Source organism: Sinohyriopsis cumingii, chromosome 15, assembly GCF_028554795.1.
Source record: "Sinohyriopsis cumingii isolate HCF-2022 chromosome 15, ASM2855479v2, whole genome shotgun sequence".
Lineage (NCBI taxonomy): Eukaryota > Metazoa > Mollusca > Bivalvia > Unionida > Unionidae > Sinohyriopsis > Sinohyriopsis cumingii.
In genome coordinates, this window is record NC_142975.1 from 57,227,802 (window position 1) to 57,253,593 (window position 25,792).

The window sequence follows — 25,792 nt, forward strand, 5'->3', positions numbered from 1 at the left end:
TCTAGGGGTTAATGCCATTTTTCAGCACAAGATAGGCTATACATGGCCGCCAGTATAACTGGTGGAGGAAGAACCCTGAAAAACCCAGGGAAGAACCACCAACCCACAAAAAGCTACTGGCAGGCTTTCCCACATAACCATGCTAACTGAGCCTTGGACTCGAACCCACGCAGACAGAGGTGAGATGGCAGTGATCTGGAATGGTGAGCGCTTTAGAACATTCGGCCACTCTGGTCCCCCCAGTTTACACCTGGACTTTACTTATAAACCAGTACAATCATAAACCCTTTGTCTTTAGGTAAGACAAGTTTGGTCATCACTTCTATCATACTGCTTTGAGGATTTTAATGCAACTTTGTCAGCAAGATATTTGTACATGTCCAACCATGTTTTACTCTGGCCCATTTATATTGAAATATTTTGGATTTTTTTTCCTTCTCCTCCTAGTATGATTGTTGTTGTCATTGTTGTTATAGGGTTTAACGCCATTTTTCAGCACAAGATAGGCTATACATGGCAGCCAGTATCAATGGTGGAGGAAGAACCCTGGACAAAAACAGGAAGAACAACCAACCCAAGAGAAGCTACCTGCAGGCTTTCTCATGTATCCATGTACAATGACTGTCCTGGACTTTGTAGGCTAGATGTGTGTCTATAGCGCAGATGCACAATTAAGTTTTCCTTTTCTTCATCTGGCACTTCTAAAAGGACTTCTAAAAGGACATTTCTTGAAAACATTTCCAGCTTTGAAGGGGGAATTCAGTGTGTCAAATACGTGGAAGATTTTATTAAAACTCTAAGCTAGATACGAGATTTGTATTGATGTAAAATAAGATTTTACTTTCCCCTCTGGCCCATTTTTGGATATATTTTTGAGGACATTTGCTGAACAAGAATACTGTAAATAACTATATATGCCTGCTGTGTGCTTAACAGTCATATATATGTATTCTAGTAGCAGCATGGTTGACTCTACAGATATATGGGGTCTCAGTGACCTTATCCTTTGGTCAAGATATGTGGTCTTCAACTAAGGTTACTTCACAGAAACCATTGTTTTCCTTATTAGACTTGTCATGGCCATAAACTCTGAATTGAGATTAGGCTTCTTTATTACCCTCAGTGCAAGCCATCCAAAGTTTCATCAAGGACCTTATTCTGGAATGAACGTTATTCTGCAAAACCCATTCTTCTTGAAGCCACAGTTACCATGACCCTTTGACCCTCAAATCAACAGGCCTTCTCCACAGCTCCAGTACATGTCCTCCACATACTATGGGTAATTTACTTAAGTTGTTAAGTGACAAGACTACCAAAAACAACATATTATAAACCTGCCCCATGTTTAGCACTCTTCTATGTAGATAATGAAATTTGTTTGCAGAGACAACGTTTCTTCTTTCAGTCAGTGCCCTTGACTTTTGACCCCAAAATTAATGGCCCCTTACTTACAAAAGTGTTAAGTCATCCCAAACTTTGGTCCAGGTATAATTCAGTCACAGTGATATTGACCTTTCTGCGAGAATGCTGAAATCAACAGGTGTCTTCCTTACACTATGCACAAGCCAAACACAAAGTCTGATAACCAAAGAGGACGAGAACTAATGTTTTGTGTGGAAACCATATTTTCGTTCGCAGTCACCTTGAACTTGGAAGTTACAGCACCCAAATCAACAGGTTTTTTCCTTATCCCCTCATACAATTCATCCCAAAAGTTTAGTAACTGTACATAGTGGACAACTGAAACTGTGCAGAAACAAAATAAGACGGACAGATGGACCAACATTACAACTTTAAATTGCTCCACTTTATGGTGGCCATATAAAAACAATATTCTTCTTTTAGTCCCAGTGACCCTGGCCTTTAACCCACAGACCCCAAAATCAACAGACTACTTTCTTTCCCAATGTCTAATCATCCACAACTTTGGTGAAGGTGCAAGGTCAAAAAGTAACATTTCTGTGCAGAAAAAAAGTCTTTTTCTTTCAGCCACACTGACAATGACTTATGCTCTTTTGACCACCCAATCAATAGGTGTCTTCCCTACTCCACATGCAAGCCATATGGACAGTTTGGTCCTGGTATGTGATGAAGAACTAATGTTATTGTGTGGAAACCATTTTTCTTCTTTCAGTCACAGTGACTTGATCTTTTAAAAAAAAGTCAGTAGGCTACTTCCTTATCCAAAACATAAACCATACACAATTCAAGTAACTGCTGATGGTAAAGAACTGAAGTTACTGTGTTGAAATGAAATTGATAATGTACGGATGGATGGACATCATCATGACATAATACACTCCAACTTGTGACTGGGAGCCAACAAGTGTCGAAAAAGACAAATTCTGAGAAATCAGCTTCTTTATTTCATATTTATGCAATTCCATGCAAAGTTACTTCTGGGGACATACAAAAGTAAAGGAAACATTTTGAAATTCAGTATTCCAGTGGCCTTGAGAAAAGGGTGTGTATGATGTTTTCCAAATAAGAAAAACATGTTCAGAAGAAAATGCCTTGAATACCGGAATATGCCTGCCTATCACTGCACGTCTAGTTGACAAGTTGGGAAGAGGGATGATGCACTTTTCTTTTGAAATTCTAGTTCATTTTATACAATTACTTAACAAAATTCATGATTATATTTTTTATTAAATTTGGTTCTTATTGGCTTTGATTCCTTTATAGCTATACTCTTAAGTAGGTATGATCATATTTTTAAAAAATCTGATGGTGAACTTTTGTGAAATGAAGTAAAACTTATTGGAGTATAAAAGGAGTTAACTCATACTTACATGTGTCAGGTCATCATCCTTGAAATAAGCAGTCAGATCCTGAACACCACTCACAAAGCCTCTAATTACAACAGAACAAGGAAAAAGTGAAAAGCATTTATTCCTCTAACAACATAAATGTGACTTTTTCTTAACTGAACACTAACAGGATACATTTCGCTGGAAATATTTATCAACGGAAATATTTATCAATCTCATGCAATCTGTGTATTTTTTTAGGCCATACTTTACACTGGCAAAGTAAAAATTGTCTTCAACGCTGAACCATTATGAAATTTATTAGATAACAACAGATTATAATGTAATGGGATTCATGATGATATTTATATCATAAGTGGGGCAGGGGTATGCTAAGGACTTAAAGTGAGAGACCAATTTACTAGTGAAAAGAAATGCATCATCATCATTATCATCAGTCTAAATAAATTACCCCAATATTTACTCTTTTTTATATTATGGCAGGTGACAGAAAAACATAAATCAGTGTCATAAAACATTTATTACATTTATAAACCATCTGAAGATTTACCTGGTGGCATTGTTAAAGGCCTTCCCTGTATCAACCATAGCTGCACACAGTTTAACCAGCTGAAAAGATCAAACACAACATCATCAGTAAAATAATTGCATTATGTACAAAATAAAATCCGTAGATCATATACGAGCTTGTACATGCCATAAACCCAGTAGTTCTTTATTATGCTAAATAAAGCTATTGGGTACAAAGATGCTGATCAAACATAAACACTCTATCCACCAAGTATTCTTTAAAACTATTTCTTTCTCATGGAAAATATATGAATGTATATTATGTTAAAGTACAAAGTTATCAAAGAAATAACACTCCATTAACCTCAGTGGCAACAATTACCATATATTCTTGCTTAAAAGTCAAATCCAACTACAAACAACACAGACCCTGATCAGCTGTCACATAATGTGCCTGCAGATCAGGGTATGTATTGCCTGTTCTATTATTTACCTCTAACAAAGTTGCATAGACCCAGATCTGCCAGTGCATTATGCAATCGCAGATCTGTCAGTGAAGTCTGCAATCTGGACTTGACATATTTGTGTGTATATACTGAAGATAAATAAATACAAGGGGCATAACAACACTTGTTTCTTCTATCCTAAACAAAAGTGAAATACTTGGATAAATACTTACAATACAATTGTGAGATTAATTTATGGGTGAATAGATGCATATATAATACAGATAGGTAGGCAGGTACGAAGGTAGGTAGATGATGATAGGTAAGTAGGTAGATAGATAGATAATGTTAATTGATAGTGGAGAGAGATAGTGATACATAGAGATGCCAAGATAAAAACAATTTCAAAAGGTACATTGCACATACACATTCTTAGACTACTGTCAAACTAATGGCACTCATCATCAAACTTTAGTAACATAATGGCATAGATTTAAGCCATTTAAATGCAAAATCCATAATGTTTTTAATGCATATGCAAATTCAAAAATTACAGATAATATTTTTAAAAAATTCCTAAAATTCCTCATCCAAACATCTACTGTCCTCTTCTTCATTGCAGCACGAGATGTTTTAGTTTAATTTTTATGGATCTACATATAGTGTTTCCCTCAGATGTGTGATTGCACAAACCACCCTTAAATTCAATGAGTCCCTGTTGAAACCTATGCATAGATCATTTGGTGTGAGTGCAACAATATCTTAACAGTCATTAATATTAATACAGCTCAAACCAATTTTGTAAGCACTTGACTTCTAGATGAAAAGGGATAATCAAGAACTTACCAGCTGACTTATTATAATGGACTATCTAGTTATTAAGGGCATTTTATAAACTGCTCTTGGCAAGGCCGTATGGATATGCAGCATTCAGTTATATTGTCGCTGCTGTTATGTGCAAGTCTAATTCCACTTCATGCAATGTCACCATCATAACTCATGATCACTGCCCTATTGCAATAATTAAGATAACTGTACATTTTTGCTTTATCAAAGAAAAGAAATTACATATCACATTCAGGCCCAGCCTTTGGGCAAAGCAAATGAGGCAAAAACCTTAGGCCCCGCGATTTCAGGCAATGCAATTTTTTCCATAGGGCCCTACGCTCATCGCTTGCTACCTTGGGCCTCGCATATACTAGGGCCGGGCCTGATCACACTCATGTTTATTGAGTATACAGTTCCCTAATACAACCATCCCCCCCCATTGAGAGAGTGAATTCCACCTGTTTGAAAATTCTGGTGAAAACACTGCATGTAAGGCTGATAAATATGAATCAAAGATAAATGTATCCACCTTTTCCAGCTTCGTTTCTAGAGATTCTATATCATCCTCTGCCTTTTCCAGGGCTTGTCTGTAAATATACAAGTACACATTGAGACTATGACAGTTACAGTACGTAATAAAGCACTAAATTACATTGCAAATCTATACCGACACAGATGGTAAATCTATACTGACATAGATGGTAAATCTATACTGACACTGATGGCAAATCTATACTGACATAGATGGTAAATGTATACATGTTGCATCATGAAAAACTTAACATGTGGATTCAAATGAAACTTAATACCGTGAATAATACTGCCATCATAAAATTACCAAAAGGTTAACTGTGCCATCAAGATAATCAGCATGGATACAAACCTGTCCAACGTACGAGTAGCTTCCAAGTATTCTATCCAGCTGTATTTGGTTTGAAATGCAATGGCATACAGAGATATGCCTTTTAAATAGCTCTGTCTCTGTGCATCCGCTCCATTTCCAGATGTGGCATTACTTTATTAATTAATTATGGGCTTCAAAAAAGGGAAATGAATCATTTTAGGGAACAAAATGTTCTGATAGAAATTAAAATTTTCTTAAATCAGTTGCTATAAAATCCATCAAATATCTGTATAATTCACATCTTCCTCCTAAGACTGCTTGTTTCATTTTTGTATGTGCAGGGAACAATACCTTAAGCACTTTAATGGCCATATCATGTTGAAGACCCCGGAGCCAAATGACTATCCCAAGGACACACTGAGGCAGCCACCCAGGTTGGCCTGGATAGGGATCAAACCTGTGACTGAGGCAGCCACCCAGGTTGGCCTGGATAGGGAACAAACCTGTGACTGAGGCAGCCACCCAGGTTGGCCTGGATAGGGATCAAACCTGTGACTGAGGCAGCCACCCAGGTTGGTCTGGATAGAGATCAAACCTGTGACTGAGGCAGCCACCCAGGTTGGTCTGGATAGGGATCAAACCTGTGACTGAGGCAGCCACCAGGTTGGCCTGGGTAGGGATTAAACCTGTGACACATGGATTACAAATCTGAAGGTCCATTAATTGAACTACAACAGCTAAAAATATTCAGAAATGTCATGGGCGATTTAAATCTGAGCACATTTGACTCTTGACCCTATCCCAAGTGACTCCAGGGGTGGAAGACAAGGATGACACCCATCTGGCATATGGACAACCAAACGGGCAACATAACAAAAAAAAATTGTGAATTTCCACCAATATCCCTAACATTAAACAAAACAAGGTATGGCAAAAACATTATACATTAGCATGGTAAAACAATTACATTTGGAGTGAGTCTTTCTAATGGCCCCTGAAACCTTTGACAATGTAAGGAATTTATATTTCTACAAACATCTTTATTCCAGCAGTTTTAGTGGGCAATGTAGATGAGTGGTTTGAGCATGAGACTCTTATCATGTGTTTGCAGCTTTGAATCCTGCCCACAGCAGCCAGAGTTAAGATTCGCTGCCATTGTGCGTCTTTGGATACTGCACTTTAATTTGACAGCCTAGGCACTAAAATAGTCTTTAATAGTATGAAGTGGATCACCTATCAATCAACAGTGGCATCACTAGGGTTGGTGTCACTCAGTGCGGTAACTCATGATGTCACCCCCAAGGACCTCCTTCCTGCACAAAAATTCTAAATTTTTATAGACAGTCATGTACAGTAACTCATGGTGTCACCCCCATGGAACACTTCCTGCACAAAAGTTGAAAATTTTATAGACAGTCATTTGGGTGTCACCCCCCCTCTGATGGTGTCACCCGGTGCGGTCCGCACCCCCCCGCACCCCACCAGTGACGCCACTGTCAATCAATAAATCAATCCACCAATCAATCTTGATAATTACACACTGGCATCCAAAAGAATTACAACTACTTGCAAATAAATTGAAGACTGACTGGAATTTCTTATCTGATTGGTGTCATCTGTTTATGTTATTAGACTGATAGCCTGACTCAAGAGTGCTATTTACTGACTCAAGTGGTACTCAAGAGAGCTATTTACTGATGTAGAAACAGGAGATGGGGGAGGTACAGGTAAGTTATGAAGAACAAAGATGAAGTGATAATTATGTTTACATGAGTTTTCAGCTTTCCCTGCTATAGCATAACTTGCTGCCTCAAACATTCTGCAATGTGAACAAAGTCATTCAAAAGTACGAATGATGTGAAGATTGAGATAAATTAAAGTATCAAAAATCAAATTGGTCTTGTAATATAAATATGTGTTTTTTTCCCCACACTGACCAGCAACAACAACAAATATTTCAGTATTGTCAATATTTTACTTTCTATGACCCCAATCTCTTGTAACAAAAACCTGTTTCTGTAATACTTTGGCATTATATGCATGGAATTTATGACTGTACAATGATTGTTAAGTTTGAATGGTCAATGTAGCTGTGTACTGCAACTATTGTCAACATTAATCAACATTTGTTGGTATGTATTGATATTAAAAAGTAAAACCTTTCAAATAATGCCACTATTGGACAATAGTGGTCTGAAATGTGGTGTTTGATTTCACAGAATATGTTGACTGTTTAGGAAAATAAGTTAACACATAATGACTGAATGTAGTTGGTCTTAGGGTGTACTTTGATTCTGAAGGAGGGACTTTTCTATACTACATATGACAATCAAAGCATGTTGACCAAATAACCCTGTCAAAGAATTTTATTAACAACAGTATGGCACATCATAAGCCAGCCCCATATTTAACAGTCCTCTATTAAGATATCTGAAATTTGTGAAAAAAGAAAACACTTTACTTCTACGCTCCTAGTGACCTTGCATATTACCTTTACCCCACCCCAATCTATATGCTACATCATTAACAACGGTGTAAGCCATCAACAAAGTTTGGTCCAGGTCTAAAATGTAGAACTAATATATATTTGGTGGAAAATGAATCAGGAAAAATCCTGGGAAGAACCACCAACCCATAGGAAGCTATTGGCAAGCTTTCTCACATATCCATTTTGTCGGAGCCTGAGACTTGATAACGTGTGGACAGAGGTGAAATATCGGTAATATGTACAGGCGACTGCCTTAGATGACTCAGCCACCTGGGGCCTTAGTTCATGATGTAGATCTAATGCTAGTATGCAGAAACCATTTTTCATCTTTCAATCACAGTGACCTTCACCTTATAAAGTGCTACCCCACAATTAGTAGGTTTCTTCTCTATACCATGTACAAACCATCCACAACATTTTCATAACTACAGATAATGGAGAACTTCAGTTATTGTCAAGAAATCACTGTCCATCTTTCAGTCACAGTGACATGACCTTTAATCATTTGATCCTGAAAATGACTATGGTTCCTCTAGGTTCCAAGTGGAAACTATCCACAAAGTTTGGAAACTGCTGATAGTTCAAAACACAGGTTATTGTGTAAAAACCACTTTATCTACATTCAGTAAAAATGATCTTGACCTTTGACCTTATGAACACAAAATCATTATGATTTTCCATATCCCAAGTGCAAGCCATCTGGTAACTGTTGAAGTTGAAGAATGTCCAGTATTGTGACAAAATAATTTTTTTCCTTGACCTTTGATCTGTTGACCACAAAATCAATATGTTTCTCCCTTACCCCAAGTGCAAGCTACCCACAAGATTTGGTAATTTTAGATGGTGGACACTGTCATAATATTCTACACTCCTTTAGACTTGGCCCAAATACAAAGCTTAGCAACTTTTCAAAAGTCCCACCCTCAAAATGGATGGCAAATCTGGGTCAATGCTGTTAATACATCTAGCCTGAGATGGAACAAGAAGTTAAATGTTTCATCTCTTCCTTAACGGGGCAGGAGGTAGTAGCCTACTGCCAAGCTCTGTAGCGTCAAGGTCATGCATGATACACTAAAGTGGGTGGTATTATAGATAGGTAGACAGATGTAGCTCTACAATGAAACCAAATAATCTGGAATATTTAGTTGCACTTCAAAATACAGATAAAAAAACTCATTTTTTGGACCTGACTTTTTTCTACTGAAAATTCACCCGTGGTCGGAATCCGATTTTGTGTTAGGATTTTTAGACTTTTTGGTCTCAGATTTAAGGGAAGCCGTTATGAACTGCAAACAGACAAATGAGCCTTTGCAAAAAGCAGGATAAGATGGGCATTTGGAATAAAGAGTAGTCTCCATACAAAAATAATGGCTCCATTTAGCAACAAAAAAATATTTAAAAAATCAACTTTTACCCTTCTGCTCATGCAAGAGTCAAATAGCCAATGACAAACGATGTTTCTAATACAACTAGGCAGCATGTTATTGAAAGATCAATGGGGATTGGGTGTTTTCGGATCTATTCAGAAATAGCTTTCAAAATGTGTTTCCTACTTGATTTTCAGGCAAAAATAACAAAAAGCTCCAGGAGTTAATGTGTTAACACGTGAACATTTATAGAATTCACTTCATGACTGTGAAATAAACCCACCTATGTCAAAATTCAATAAAAAATATGTCAAAATACCCTTTATAAAAACATCAAATTTGTATAGCTTGAAGATCGACACCTTTTAATAAATACACCATGAAAAGTGGATACTGGTGCATAAAATGTTTTCACTATGACACAATTACAGAAATCATACCAGTTATCCACAACAGAAAGCATGCATGGCCAATTTATGGCTGGTCTTGAATTTCAAATAATTTGCAAGGTCTCATATTTTTTCAATGATTTTTTTTTCATTCACAAAATTGTAATTATAATTATTAAAATTGCATAATTTATTTTTATTTGTCATTATTTAATAACTTGCGGAAATCACATTCATGCAATTTTACCATAAAAATCTTTCCTAGAGCTCTTACCATATTCTGTCCAAGATATAAAAAAGACCAATTTGAGAAAAATGCAGAACATATTCACTTTCTTGCAAGCTTTAATGTCCACATGTAAAGTTCTGATAAACTCAAAATTCCACACCAAGCGCTATGAAAGATATTTTAAAATCTCAATTTGAGGACAAAAACTCAGAGTTAGTGAACCCAGACAACACTTCTCAAACTATTATGTTGCCCAGATCTAGAAGCCAGATCTTATGGAATGAAATGCACAGGCTTTCATTAATCTAGGAGTGGTGACCCCAAGTGTTACAAGCACACTTCACGCATCAATAACTACCTTGATTGGCAACTACAGCTAAAGCCTCAGCATGAAAAAAAGCATGCAGGGGCAGTCCACTGTGTGTGTGTGTGTATATATATATATATATATATATATATATATATATATATATATATATATATATATATATATATATAATATATTCACATATACAATAGTTAACCTACTGTTAGTAACTGTAAGGATGCAAATTTCTGTCGATCTATGAAGAACACATTAATTTGAGCCAGAGAACAATTAATTAGATTTCTAGGGACAGATGCTTGTTAAAATACTGTAATGCAATGATTTCTAATGTCTGTCAGGAGAGGAAGTGATTCTTAATTAAGCCTTTGTTTACTTAACTGTTAGACGCCTAGAGAAATGAAGGTTACCTTCAATTTTTTTTCAGAACTGTCAGACTTGAAATTTTCTAAATCTGTTGTTTGGAATTCAAAATGTCATGCTGACCGCAATTTTGATGCCTAGTTATAAAAGGTGGTAAATATATTTAATCCTGATTGGTAATGCTAAATAAGGGGCAGGGTTCACAAACGAAAATTGCCTGGGGTTTAATTGCCCTCATCGAAAGAATTCTAGTCAGTCTGCATTTTTCCTGCAAGAGTGAAACTTCATGGGACTACAAGAGTAAATTTGAAAGAAATTCTCTTGTAAAACATTGGTCAAACGGATGTCTGGAAAGTCAACGGACACAATTTTGGTGGTAGAGGTAAACAAAGCTTGAAAGCACAACATATTTACATCAATTTCATGTAGTACATTGATACCAATATAATGCTATACTTGAATTTATTTGTTTATATTTGCATGAATTTATTTGTTTAAATCCACTGGTCAATTCTCTCGAAATGAGTGTAACTGTGTTCTAGTTAACCTATCTGAATTTGTACAATGATCTTCTTTATATAAGCTGATGAATTGTTTGAATTTGTCATCTTGATTGTTATAGGAATCTAAGAATTTCATGTGCTTCTTTAGCTGATATGAGTTACGAGAATCTGTTTGAATTCAATGACCTTAGATGATTTCATGTATGCTAAAGACCTGAATGTGTGAAAATAACGTAGTTCAGTGATGTAATGAATTTCATTCATTTGTGTAATTGAAATGAGAATGGAACTGTTATGTCTCGTGTAATGTTAATCAGTAATGAAATAGCCATTAGGAAGTACATTAATCTTTGTGAAACTAGATTTGTTTATGGTCTGCCATGTTTGGTGGCGCTCACCAGTTATTATGTACTTTTGAGAGAGTGACGTATGTCCGGTGAAGCTGGTTGCATTTAAAACATGCACAATGGAAAGAATGGTGGCATAACTCTATGCTACATTAATGTAATGTGGATGATATTTCTTTGGATATTGTACATGATTTAAGTACACTGCTAACTAAAATGACTGCTCCCTTGTGCTAAAAAATCAGAAAGAATTAGTGTAAAGTACACTGTCCATAGCAGCTATTAAAACAGGGAAAGTGAATTTTGCCAGACTAAACAATACCAGCTTCTGAAAGTGTAATCAATGAATTACCAAATATATAAAATGTAAAAAAAGTTATCAGCCCTTTTTTGACACAAGTTACCTCTGAAGTTCAGGAAGTGAAAATGGCCAAGTAGAGCTAGCACTTTTTTGAAAGGTGCACATCTGGAGTAAGGCCAAGCTGTATACTCTATAACCCATATTACACCTATCAATCATACATCAAAATAAAGGGAATTAAAGGTTCTTTGAATTATACCTAAGATATACAAGGTCTGTTTTAAATAGCCAGTATAACCAGTGAGGAAAGCCGGGGAAATTCATTTTCTTTAAAATCCTAACCCTATGCAAAGTAAAAAACTGTAGAGCGCCACCTTTAGCTTGACCAGATAGCCTTTGGTCTGTTGGAATTCCTAAAGAACGTTATCTAATATAACGTGTGTTGAGTAATGTTCTGTTCCCAGTAGAACAACTGACAGAAAATTTAGGTCGCTTCTCTGTTTATTTTGTAAGGGGAAATAGATCCATGGTCGTATCCACTGAAGTATCCACATACCCACACAAAGTTTGAGGGATAAAAAGGGCAAGACAGTAGGGAAGTCGGAAAAGGGAAAAAGCTAAAAGGACCTGGAGGAATCACCATAGTGAAGTCGGAGAAGACTGGAAGAAACAGGTTATGAAGTTGTACAAGGCAATGGTTGCGATCATTCACTTGATTATATGATGAACTAATTCTATCATTTAAAACAGATCGGCTATTTATATAAATATATTTGTGTTTGAAATTCGGTGAAAGATTTATTCCAAAAAGAAGTGTATCTTCCTAAATTAATGTATTATCCCAGTTGTTTATGTAATTGATTAAATTATTGTTTTTCTTTTTATGGGGGCTCATGTCATTCTGTTCTATATATCTGCTCAGATCTCTATTTATTCCATCTATAATTTCATACTTTATTTTAAAATTTACTCACTCCAGGCAACAATACAGAGGGTGAGCCAAGATAACGATAGCCAAATATAGCGGACACCTTGTAAGAAGGTACAGCAACTGCATAATACCACACCACCAGTAGCAACCACTACAGTAACCCATCACAATATACAAGGTATAGTCATTACTGTAATATTGAAAGAAACACATACAGTACCAACTTCCAAATGTGCTTGCCAGATGGAGCAATCTCTGTCATGGAAAAATATATGCAGTGGTGATCTAAGTACAATTACCTACATGTAACCGATGTTGGTAAAGGATAACATGTTGATCACTGAGACATTCTTTGTGGTAGTACATGTACTAATAAAGAGGCATCCAGTTATTAAATTTCATGATTTTAACAGCACCCAATAAATGAACATTTATATAAAATTTAAAAACTTTGCTAAAGCATGAAATATGAGCCAATAAGAGGGTATTACTTATCAACACACACACACACAAATTGTCATAATTCTAGTTAAGATAGTATACAGTATACCAAAAACTTGTGTGGTTCCAAACAAAATGCAATAATGTAAGCAAAAGCTAATAAAAAAATAATATAGGTTACAATGAGCTTCCTTTGGTGTAAAAGTGTGACACTAATAAAGATGTATACCAACATCAGTTTCAAAATTCCACAGTGCCTTAAAAATGAAAGCCAAAACACAAAATTTGACTCCAATATGTGAAGTGTAAAATATGGGTTATAATAACCTCTTATTGAAGATGCACTATGTTTCATGATTCTAGATAAGACACCATGCACAGCAACCTATTTGGTGGTGAGCTAGATGAAAATGCCAGTAAGATGTGAAATGTGGCAAACAGTTACCTCTTCTGTACAACTGTGGTACTGAGATGTATATGGTGTATAAATGATTCAAGCATGAATAAAACTAAAACAACACTTTAATCCAAGTCAGTGAAGAATGATTTTGTAATGCAGGTGTTGTGTGCATCCCCTCATTCATATGTGATGGCACATCAGCTAAAACATCCTTGTATCATGACACGTTGTGTTCTAGTTAGTCTGATTATGTTCAAAGTTTTGTTTAGATAAAATTATTTAAATGTTTTTCTAAATTTGTCATAGTGGTGGTACTTTGATGGCAAAATTGCATCATTTGTAAAAAATCTAAAAGACCTTCAAATTAAAACATTTTCCATTAAGAAGCTTTTTCAAGGATTTTCCATTTTAGCTGCAACATCCATATGAGATGTCATAGCTGTATCAGAATCATTTAGGACCAACTAGACATCATAAGAAGTTTCAGAAGCAACAGCAATAACATGATCTCCAAGATGGTCACCATACCAGATGTAAGAGTGGCACCATTTTCATTTAGAACCAACTTGATATTATAAGAAGTCTTCTGGTGAAAACCACATGTAAACAAAGGTTTTCATGACAGCCATACTGGTTTCAGTCAGAACTATCTAGACAGCATAAGAAGTTATTAATTGAAAAATTCATGTCCATATCACCAAACGTTGAAAAATTCATGTCCATATCAACAAATGTTGAAAAATTCATGTCCATATCACCAACATTGAAAAATTCATGTCCATATCACCAAACATTGAAAAATTCATGTCCATATCACAAAACATTGAAAAATTCATGTCCATATCACCAAACGTTGAAAAATTCATGTCCATATCACCAAACGTTGAAAAATTCATGTCCATATGACCAAACATTATAGAAAGAGTAGCAATAAACATTTGTAAGAGTGCTGCCCATATTAAATGTCATACTGACACCATTTTTAATTTGGACCTACTAGACATCATATCAGTCTTTTACTCTCTGTTTTATCTGTGTAAGCCTCTGTTAAACTGAAGTAGTTATAACAATTTGGCAACTATGGTGACCATATTGGATGTCCGTGTGGCACTATTTTCGTTTGGGACCCAACAGATTTTGTCACAAATGTGTGCATAAGGTTTCACAGCAATCATCCAAGTAGTTTATATGTTGGTAATGTAGGATTTAATGCCATTTTTCAGCACAAGACAGGCTATAGATGGCGGCCAGTATTAATGATGGAGGATGAACCCGGGAAAACCCCGGAAAGAACCACTGACCCACAAGAAGCTACTGGCAAGCTTTCTCACATACCCACATTGGCCGAATACAAGACTCAAACCCACACCGATGTAGTTTAGGAAACTTAATGAAAACAATGAATGGACAAAAGTTGGTCATCCCAATCATCCAAGCAGTTTAGGAGAAGTAATGATAACAATGGATGGACAAAAGTTGGTCATCCCAAAAGCTCTTTTTTAAAACAAAAATGCACAATCTACACCCTTAGGATTGTCATTCACAATTTTCATACATCTATCTTGAACAGTGTGTAAGAGGAGTTCGAGGATCTGTAGAGCCATTAGCACCCCAATTCTTCTCTGATAGTGCAAATATAATACAAAAACTTTATTTAATTATGTTACACTGTGCAAAAATATTCAGGTGTCCATTCATCTGGGTGGCAGATGTCCTCAAAGTCAGACAAGCTTAGTACAAGAGATGTAATTACGCAACAGACAAAGCATTGCAGGGACAATATTGGCTAAGAATTTCATATAAACTACAAATAACTGACAATTTGTGATAGACAGGTAAAGTTTGTGATTAATCAACTGCAGTTGTTATCAGCAGAACATTCCAGAAAATTGAAATTAGCTGAAAACAATTTTTATGAAACAGAGAGGCTTAAGAGTCCTTCCAATGGAGGTACAGGGGCAATCAAAGGGTCCTTCCAATGGAGGTACAGGGGCAATCAAAGGGTCCTTCCAATAGAGGTACAGGGCCATTCAAAGGGTCCTTCCAATGGAGGTACAGGGCAATCAGAGGAACTTCCAGTGGAGGTACAGGGGCAGTCAATGAGTCCTTCCAATGGTGGAACAGGGCCAATCAATGGGTCCTTCCAACAGAGGTACAGGGTCAATCAAAGGGTCCTTCCAATGGAGATACAAGGCCAATCAAAGGGTTCTTCCAATGTAGGTACTGGGTCCTTCCAATGGAGGTACAGGGGCAATCAAAGGGTCCTTCCAATGGAGGTACAGGGGCAATCAAAGGGTTCTTCCAATGGAGGTACAGGGCCACTCCAAAAGTAGCCAGTTGCTCTGGCAGATTAAGGTAAGTAAATTACCTGGCTACCATTGCTTAGAGATTGCCCTGACTAATGTGGAAAATAACTGGTTTACATTAATTTGGATTGGTATGGTAAATCTTTACAATTCAAAGTCAATATTGAAGAAACTGTCTGAAAACATATCGAATGTAAGAACACTTTATTGTAACAGTATGGCAGAAAAAGTTCAAAAAATTTTGATCTTAGACTAGTTAAAAAATTGCTTCAAACATCTTTTTATTGCAGAGCAGAACTCTAATCTTTTTTCATCAATAAACTGGTTCCATGCTGAATTTCTGAAGCAGCAGTTTATTCACTGAAATTAGGTAAGGTATGGTACCACATGAAAAGCATTTACAATTACATGTAACACTCCAAAGCAGTCTAGCCTGAAAATCCTGATTGGTGCCAATCACTTTCTCTCCAGTGAGAGAGAAATAAGCTGGCCTGATTGTGTGTGCAAATCTTGCTGTTCAATTCTACATCTGCATAAAGTTCAGACTCAGTGGAAAGAACCTGAATTCTGACAAAGCCTATGTTCTGGGGATGGGCATAATCCTCACAGCTCAGACTCTTTCAGAGTATATCCCTGTTTTAAGGCTTTTCTATTCCCAGGGTCATCTAAACCTTGGTGGGGCTTAATATACCAACTTTGTGCATTAACAATGCTCATTCTGACTAGATCCATCCTTGTATCTATTTTCACAGACTCAAATCCAAACCAAAAACAAGGCATAAAGAACCAGGCTGTGTTTGGAGGCTCATAGACTCTTCAATGTGTCATTGGTATATTGTGATTCCTGCAATTTGACACCAGGGTCATCTAAACCATAGCACATCAAATTTGTGCATTAATATATGAACATGTTGACTGGACCCAACTTCCTATCTACATGTAATATCACAGATGTAATTCAAAACAAAAACAAGGCAAAAGAAACCAGACTGTATTCGGAAACTCTGAGGCTCTTCATTTTTATGTCATCGATATATTGTGATGCCTGCCACATGCTACGTGTACGTTGTAACAGTGAGAAAAGTGCACAGAAATAGTAAATTTTATCAGCAATCAGAATATCAACATCTTTATCCTGACAAACATGGCTAAAAACATTAGACATTGAGTCCAAGTGTGTGGATCTAACACCCACTGGTCACACCAAGTCGTTCCCCCACCACTCTCGGGGAGGTGGAATTGCTGTCATCACAAAGAACTCCATGATCAAATGTCTTAACCACACCATAACCTTCAATTTCTACCACGTATTGTTTGAACTAGTCCAAGCCACACTCACAATGGAACAAAGGTCAGTCCATTTTTTTCTGCCTCTAACGCCCTCCTCCTAGCAGAAAAAAACAAGCTGACCAAATCTGTCTTTCTGGAGCAGTTTCCAAATCTCGTGGATTATGGAAATCTGATGGGTGGCAACCTGATTATTCTTGGAGAGTTCAACTTTCACTGTGACTGTAATGGAAACTCATACACATCAAAACTCATATTTTCAACCTCAAATAATCAGTTAAACAACCCACTCACAAACATGGACACATTTTAGACTGGATTCTTCATAGACCTGATGATAATATTCTATGGTCCTCCCTGGTATCCCATGAACTTGCATCAGATCACCGCTGCATCATATGCCTTCATGAAGAATCAGTCCCTAGCCCTCCACCTTTATTTGCTACTAAGAGAAACCTCCATATGATAAACAGAACCAAACTAATGCATGACATCCAAGCAAACCTAACAACTTGCTTACCTCCTACAGCAGAACAACTCGATAACTGCGTTCATTGCTTGACAAACATGCCTCAGCAACCAAGCACAGAGTATCAATTCAAAAGTGTTCTCCATGGTATAGCAGTGGTAGGGACCAGCTTTGCACTGCTAAAAGAGACTGCCGTAAAGCTCGGAGGCACTGGCTTTCCAGCAGACTCACTATTCATAAGCAAATTTATGAAGTCACTAGGAAGAACGTCACAAACATAGTCCATGCAGCGAAATCAACCCACTACACTACTAAGATCATGGAAAGTTCTAGCTGCAAAGAGATCTTTGAGATTACTAACAAGCTAATGTCAAGGAACAAATCTACACCACTTCCAACTACCTTCTCTCCAGTCGACCTTCCATACCTGTTTGCAAATTTCTTCAGTGACAAAGTACAAACCATTAGACATAAGCTTGCCAACACAGTTTCAATTGACTCATTGTCACAATACAGTTGTGATACAGAGTTCCAGTGGCAACCATTAGCATCATTTGAATCTGTCTCTATGGATTTTGTACATACAATCGTGATGAAGACTCACCAAGGTCGTGTGAACTTGATCCAATTCCAATATCATTGCTGCTCGAGTGCTTAGATAAAGTATTGCCTTCACCAACTGATGTTATTAATACCTCTCTCTCATCTGGGGAATTCCCATCACTTTTCAAAACTGCCATTGTAAAGCCTCTGCTGAAGAAACCAACCTTTGACAATAATGATTTAAAGAACTACCACCCAGTTTCGAATTTCCCATTCATATAAAAAATCTAAGAAAAAGTTGTTCTATCCCATATTGTATCTCATCTGAATTCAAACAACAAGCTTTTTAAAATTTAACAAATAATTTATTTCTTTGGAGAAGAACTTACGGTTTCAAGAATCAAATCCAAAAATAATCCAAGAATAATCCACTAATTTAATTGCAAAAGTCCAAGTAATAAATGTTCTAATAATTTCAAGTTCGAATCCTCATGGAAAATCCAAGATGGATGACGATGACGTATGCTGTAGTCAGTACTGTGCTTATCTACAGTTCTTTGTAGAAATACAAATAATGGCACTCCGGTGTTGGAAATCCAAATTAAATTCGTCAGCAGTGTCTTTCCAAAATTTCTGTGTAAGCACTCCTCAAAATAGTTCCAGAATTTTTTTAAAAATCCTTTTGAAATCCAACTGATCTGAAGAAAATTATAACTCAAAATCTGGCTACAACAGAATAACTTAACATCAGTGTAAAAAGCCCAAAACTGAGAAATCTCTATGTATCTCTATTAAAACTAACAAATGCGCAGTAATGGAAAAACTGGAATTGCAAAACACAGGGCCACGTGACCATGTTTACATATTTAAACAAATCACCTACACAGAATATGACCTTGATTAGACCAATGATTTTACTCTGAGAATAAAAAAAATAAAATATACTGTTTAGAGCTTAAAGACAAAGTCACATCATGACCTTGGAAACAACCAATCATGTTAAAATAAAAAAGAACTTGTTTACAAAGGTTGCTAGAAATTCTGAAACAAGGTCAGGATTTAGATCAACACCTGGTGTTTACAAAAAGAATGATTCAGGTCAGCCAATTTTATGGGAAAAATATCATCTCCAGTGAATAAATTTACATTATAATAGCATATAATAGAATAAAATTTTTAAAACTGACAAACAATTAAATTAATTATCAATTAAATCAGATATACATAAGTTTCATAGATCATCATCCAGTGTCTCACCAACTGTACACTGATGACACCCAAATATACAAATCTAGCCACCCAACTGAAGTTGATGCTACCATCCAACGTGTAGAGAGATGCATTTCTGATGTGAAACCATGGATGACATGTAACACGATGCAGATGAATGATGATAAAACTGAGGCCATTCTGATCACAATACAAAGACTTTCTCATTCAAATCCTTTACCTCAAACAATAAATATCAGCAAAACCAACATTAAATTCACGAAGTCAGTACGAAACCTAGGTGTCACTCTGGACAGTTTTCTCACATTGCACCAACATGTCATGAACATATGCAAGGCTGCATATCTTGAGCTGAGATGCATCAGCTCCATTCACAAATATCTTTCAGTTGATGCCACTAAAACACTTGTGTGTTCATAAGTGCTCTCAAGACTGGACTATTGTAACCCAATTATGTCTGGTTCATCTCAATATCTACACCAGAAACTTCAAAAAGTTCAAAACACAAGTGCTCAGATCATCCTTAGAGTACCACAATCAGAGCACACCTCCATCCTACTCTGTACCCTACACTGGCTATCCATTTGATCCAGAATCAAACACAAATTTTTTGTTCTCTGTGCTACGTTTACTGATGGACTCCAGTCCAACACGGGGCCCCGAGTGGCCGAGTGGTCTAAAGCGCTCTTCGTTACGGATCACTGCCATCTCACCTCTGTCTGCGGCGGTTCGAGTCTAAGATTCAGCCAATGTGGGCATGTGAGAAAGCTTGCCAGTAGCTTCTCGTGGGTCGGTGGTTCTTTCCGGGGTTTTCCGGGTTCTTCCTCCACCATTAATACTGGCCGCCATGTATAGCCTATCGTGCTGAAAAATGGCGTTAAACCCCACAACAACAACAACAACAACCAGTCCAACACACCCATCCGACTTCACCCATGTGTACAAACCAGCAAGATACTTATGCTCCTCTTCTGACAATCGTATACTCATTCCCACATCACTAAGAAAATGAAGTCATATGGACAACGTTCTTTTGCAAACCAGGGCCCAGCAAAACATGGAATGAACTGCCCACTGAACGTAGACACAAAGACAGAGTGATCCCATTCAAGAGTGCCCTTAAAACTCACCTATTTTGACTGCAAGAACAAACTTCAAGACCTAATAATGTTACCTATCTTAAATATTTTCAGTGTGTTTTTATGTTTTCTAATTTCATGGTGTTTGTCTTTTGTAATCATATCATTATACGTTTTTTTTATGTTATAGAATGTTGTAAAGCACTTAGAACTTCTAAAGATTAGGCACTACACAAAGTCCTCATTATTATTATTAAAGAATTCTTCACTTTTTTCATGTACATATTGGACAAAATTTTAACATTCTGCACTAATGCCATCATAGAGAAAGGATCACAGCAAGTGCAATCTTAACTGGGAGCAATAATTTGTCAGAGTGAATGTTTTCCTCCAGGTTGCAGTTTTGCCACCAAATTACATCATTGTGGCATCAGCAAGGCCAGTAACATACCGTGAGGAGTATAGGGGTTTCACAGTTGTAATGGAATTACTGATCGTAGCACCTAAAATTACCTCCCTTAGTTGCAATGCTCATACCCACAAAAAAAATTTCCAGTTTCGGATAGTTCACAGTTCTCCACTTGGATAGTGAAACATGAAGTGAAACAATGTCAACAAAGGAAGGAACCTTAGCCTTACTACAGATCATTATGGTTAAACCAATGAATCAATTATATACGTAAAATATCTTTTGTTTATGCTAGGAGGATAATTATAGACATTAAATCAAATAATTAGATTCAGTGTCCATACTTACATTATATCAGATATTTTCTTTCCATACTTAAATGATATTAATTAATTAAATTAAATACACTGTCCATACCTGATAATATAGATTCATTTTCCATAATTTCAGATACATTTGTAGGAACATTTCACTTTGCTCTCCGATTTTAAGCATTTGTTGCACATTTTTAGCTATATAACTTTAACGAAAACAATCTCAACAATTTGCATTTTTCATATGTTGATATATCCTTCTTTCTCAGTTACTTTTGCAAGGCTAATAATTCGTTTATAACACGAGTTAAGAAAGTTATAACATAAGTTCTATAAGAAAATAATAACACGAAATTAATACATCAGCTGAACTGTAATGCTGAATATCTTAAACCAGAAAAGTTTTTATTAAAAAAAATGGAACAATATTTTAATGTGTTCAGAGGAACTTAACAAAGCAATAATTAGATTAGCTATCATAACGATAAAGAATGCAATTAATGCTGATGGAATATTTATTCATATTTGGGTGTAAATATTGTACAATATTCAGATTAAATAACATGCCCAATGACGTTTTTTGTTTTTTCATTTTCTATTTGACTTTTGAAACATCAAGTATTGGACGGTACATGCAATAACTTTCAGCATGATTTTTCTTTGCTTATGCTGACAAGTAATAACTCTCAAATTTGCTGGGGTCTTTAGACAAAATTTCTGATTGCCACCAGCAAATTCATCTAGAACAGCCTTCTTAAAATTAGTTTAATTCTGTTGAACTTTTCTTGTATCAAATATGTAAGTTTTAAAGATCCAATTATTTCACCGATTCCGTCCTATTACTTTGGTTCTCCTTTTAAATCAATATTGATCTATGTGACCAGATGTAAAATTGCAAACAGTATGATTTAAAAACGAGACTGCTTGTAAGAACATGCTCTACAAGTCAATAGTAAATGGACACTCACAAATACTCATTTTTGTTGTCTTTATCTATCAGTCACTCTTTCTATCTTAGCATCATTTTATGCTCATTTTTAACCAGAAGTATGTTTATGTAATATACGTATGCAAACACACATTCATTCGAGGATATACATACCCATGCACCAGATGAAAATGAGACAGACATATACAGACAGACAGGCAGATGGGTGTTTTCAAGGGGAGATACTAACCGTGAAACCCCCTATTGGGGATAGTGTAAGTGTGTATGTTTTCTTTCATGTTACTTACAAAATTTTCAATACTACTCTGGTGGCCTACATTGTTAGAACATCCACTTCAAATACAGGAGTTTACAGATTCAAATCCTGGCAGATTCATATCAGAGACTTATAAAAATGGTACCAGCAGCTGCCTTGCTTGGTGCTGGGCATTAAGAGGTTAGTGTTAGGACTGATCAGCTGGGTGTCAGAATAATGTGACTGGGTGGGACATGATGTTACATGTCAGAATAATGTGACTGGGTGGGACATGATGTTACATGTTTTTGGCAGGATGCCACAGTACTTGACATCACTATAAACTGCCACGCTGCAGACATCATAGTGATATTGCTAAAACTGTTAAAGCTACGTTAAAATATTTTTTTAAAAATACAAGTATGTACAAATTTTCAATGTATACTCATAACTTTTGGGGTTTTGTTTTTCTTCTTTAAAAAAATATTACAGGGAAAGAAAAGTTCTCAGTCTGAAAGCTCAGGAAAAGATAAAGATTTTGACATCCAAGTAAAATTTACTGTTGTTTCTTAAAAATATTTTACAGAAGATGAAGAAAAACAGCCATATACATGTATTTGTGCAACTTATAAAAATCTCATTTAAGTGAATCATTGAAAGACTTTTAAATTGTGCAGGAAATATACTGTACTAAAATAAGTTTGCAGAAAATGCTATGCCAGTGGGAAGCAGACAAAGAAATGTTGGCTTGTAAAGTTCATATACATGTAGTAGAGTATCCAATTTGTGCCAGTAAGGTCCTGTGTTCAAACCTCATCAAACCATGCATGTTTCTCCCATTTTACAAAACAAATATGATTAATTTTGAAAGAGATAATTACTAGGGCATGTTACTTTTACATTCAGGACATACTGTATGAATAATACAATTGAGAGTTTCCTGTGAGTCAGATGTGGCTAAGTACTTGTTTTACAGCATCCAATTAACTGACATCAAATGCCAGCACAGAATGATAAGAGTACAGACATTTAATTTTCATTCAATGGAAAACTGTTGACAGCGGGTTACATGCATATAACTTTGATAGGCTATAAAGTAACAGACACTTTCATGTGGCACATAAGTTATGCATTGCATGATTTACAGGGATGGAATCACAGGGGATAGCAAAAGATAACATATCTGTGAAGGGTGGTGATAATTCAAATCAAATATCCAAATAATGTATTTTGTTTAAGCTATTAACTTTTAAAAAAAGAACAATTTTACATCATGTGACCTTAACCCCCCAGATATTTACTATCATGATAAGGATTTTGCATTACTATATGATCTTGACCCCATTATTTACTACCACTCTAAGGTTTTAGCATCAGCATGTGACCTTGACACCCCAGATACTAACTATCATTATAAGGTATCTGCATTTTTTTCAATCATAACAGAATCAGTTTTGATAAATTTATGCAAAAACAGAAACAAATAACTTAGTAATCAAATCAAAATACATTTTGTGGGAATATTCAAATAGATAATGTCTTTGAATATATACTTGTTTACCTAGACAGTAGCAACATTCAAAACAAAACTAAAGTGTCAAACACCCTGATTACAGATCACCACAGTGCTGCCTGACATCATTTTGTAAAACAAACAATCAAGGCCAAATGTTGTTGTTGTTGTTGTTGATGTAGGGTTTAACGCCATTTTTCAGCACACGATAGGCTATACAAGGCAGCCAGTATTAATGGTGGAGGAAGAATCCGGGAAAACCCCGGAAAGAACCACTGACACACGAGAAGCTACTGGCAAGCTTTCTCACATACCCACATTGGCTGAATCCGAGACTCAAACCCACGCAGACAGAGGTGAGATGGCAGTGATCCGTAACGGAGAGCACTTTAGACCACTCTGCCACTCAGGGACCCTCAAAGCCAAATGTGTAATATGCAACAAAGAATAAGTTTACAAGGGAACAATATCAAATGATCTCCCAAATTCCCCAAAATTAGAAGTCAGACTCACAAGGTAATTATAATGTAAAAATTCTTAACAGTCTAATGGCCGGCACTTCTAGTCACTGCCATGCAGGCACTCCTGAAATGATAATGCTGTAATACAGCACGCTGATATACAGCACAGCCATTATCTATTGATCAACATATCCAAATTTCATTCAGTATTTTCTGCACATGATTACAAGTACCATAAATGAACTAAAACAGTATGATTTCAAAAACCAACTTACAATACCAAAGAAGTAATCTACTGCATGCATGAACTGACTTCACTTTTGTTCACTCCAGTGTAGTTGTTGTTGTAGTTGTGGGGTTTAATGCCATTTTTCAGCACACAACAGGCTATACATGGTCGCCAGTATTAATGGCGGAGGAAGAATACGGGAAAACCCCGGAAAGAACCACCGCCCATCGAGAAGCTACTGGCAAGCTTTCTCACATACCCACACTGGCCGAATCCATCTCAGACTCGAACCCACGCAGACAGAGGTGAGATGGCAGTGATCCATAAGGGAGAGCACTTTAAACCACTTGGCCACTCGGGGCCCCTCACTCCTGTGGTTATATCAAAAGCTGATTTGTGCGATTTTATTTTAACAGATCACTGCATATTTTATTATCTGACATAAACAACTGCGCAAGTGTTTGAGAATTACTCCCTTTCCTAAAAGTTAATTCGACTTTAGCACTAATTAACGTCTTGGTTCATACAATGTTTGAAGATAAAAACGGAAAATAACACCTACATTCATTTAATTAATCTTAATAATAAAAAATATGTACCCAAATCCCACTGATGTCATTAAATAGTTCAGTGTTATAATGCAACTTGGCATGGTGGAGCTGTGGCAAAAAATAAATACCAGAGTAGATATAAAAGGTATATGTAGATGTTCAAGTTTTATTAACATCAATGAATCGTCAAATTCTATTCAAATAAATTCAAAGAATATTTGAATAGGAAGATTCGTTATTCATTTAAGCTCTCTGTGTGTGTGCGTGTGCATGCATGCATGTGTGTCTGTGCATACATGAGTGTACTTGCCTTCATCAAAGTCAGACTCCAGACAGATATGGTCACTACATGAACTAATTTTGATTCAAGTTTGGTAAATCTTACACCCAGCAACTTAGAGGTGTGGATGGAAGCTCAGAACAATGGAGGTTATAACAATATCCCCTCACTTAAGAGACAAGAATGTTCTCAGTACAACATATTAATCATCTGAACGAATACTTATAAACTGATGGTTTACAAAAATAAGTGAGTACACAAAATTCTGACAATGGAAATTCAGGATCACACTTATTCAAAAGTCTGGAATCCAGCATGTGGAATAAAAATGCCAAGGGCCTGCATGTGGAGTCCACACACAAAGAATTGCTGTAAGCAGTGTGACTTTGACCCAAAGACCATTAACAAGTGTACTGCAGATAAAATTGTCCTCACTTTACAATGGTAGATCCAC

The 25,792-nt window shown here is 36.3% G+C and overlaps 1 protein-coding gene across 3 annotated transcripts in view; it reads right to left on the reverse strand.

Moving 5' to 3' along the window:
• The window catches only part of LOC149781851 (arf-GAP with coiled-coil, ANK repeat and PH domain-containing protein 2-like), a 211,292-nt gene that overhangs the window by 180,883 nt on the left and 4,617 nt on the right, over positions 1-25,792 (reverse strand). For all 3 annotated transcript variants that reach the window (XM_089936039.1, XM_089936038.1, XM_089936037.1), the window contains exons 2-4: positions 5,085-5,142; positions 3,322-3,380; positions 2,793-2,853 (exon numbers count right to left, since the gene is read on the reverse strand). In XM_089936039.1, coding sequence (XP_089792165.1) covers positions 2,793-2,853; positions 3,322-3,380; positions 5,085-5,142 — 178 coding nt within the window. The remainder of the gene's footprint in view (positions 1-2,792; positions 2,854-3,321; positions 3,381-5,084; positions 5,143-25,792) is intronic.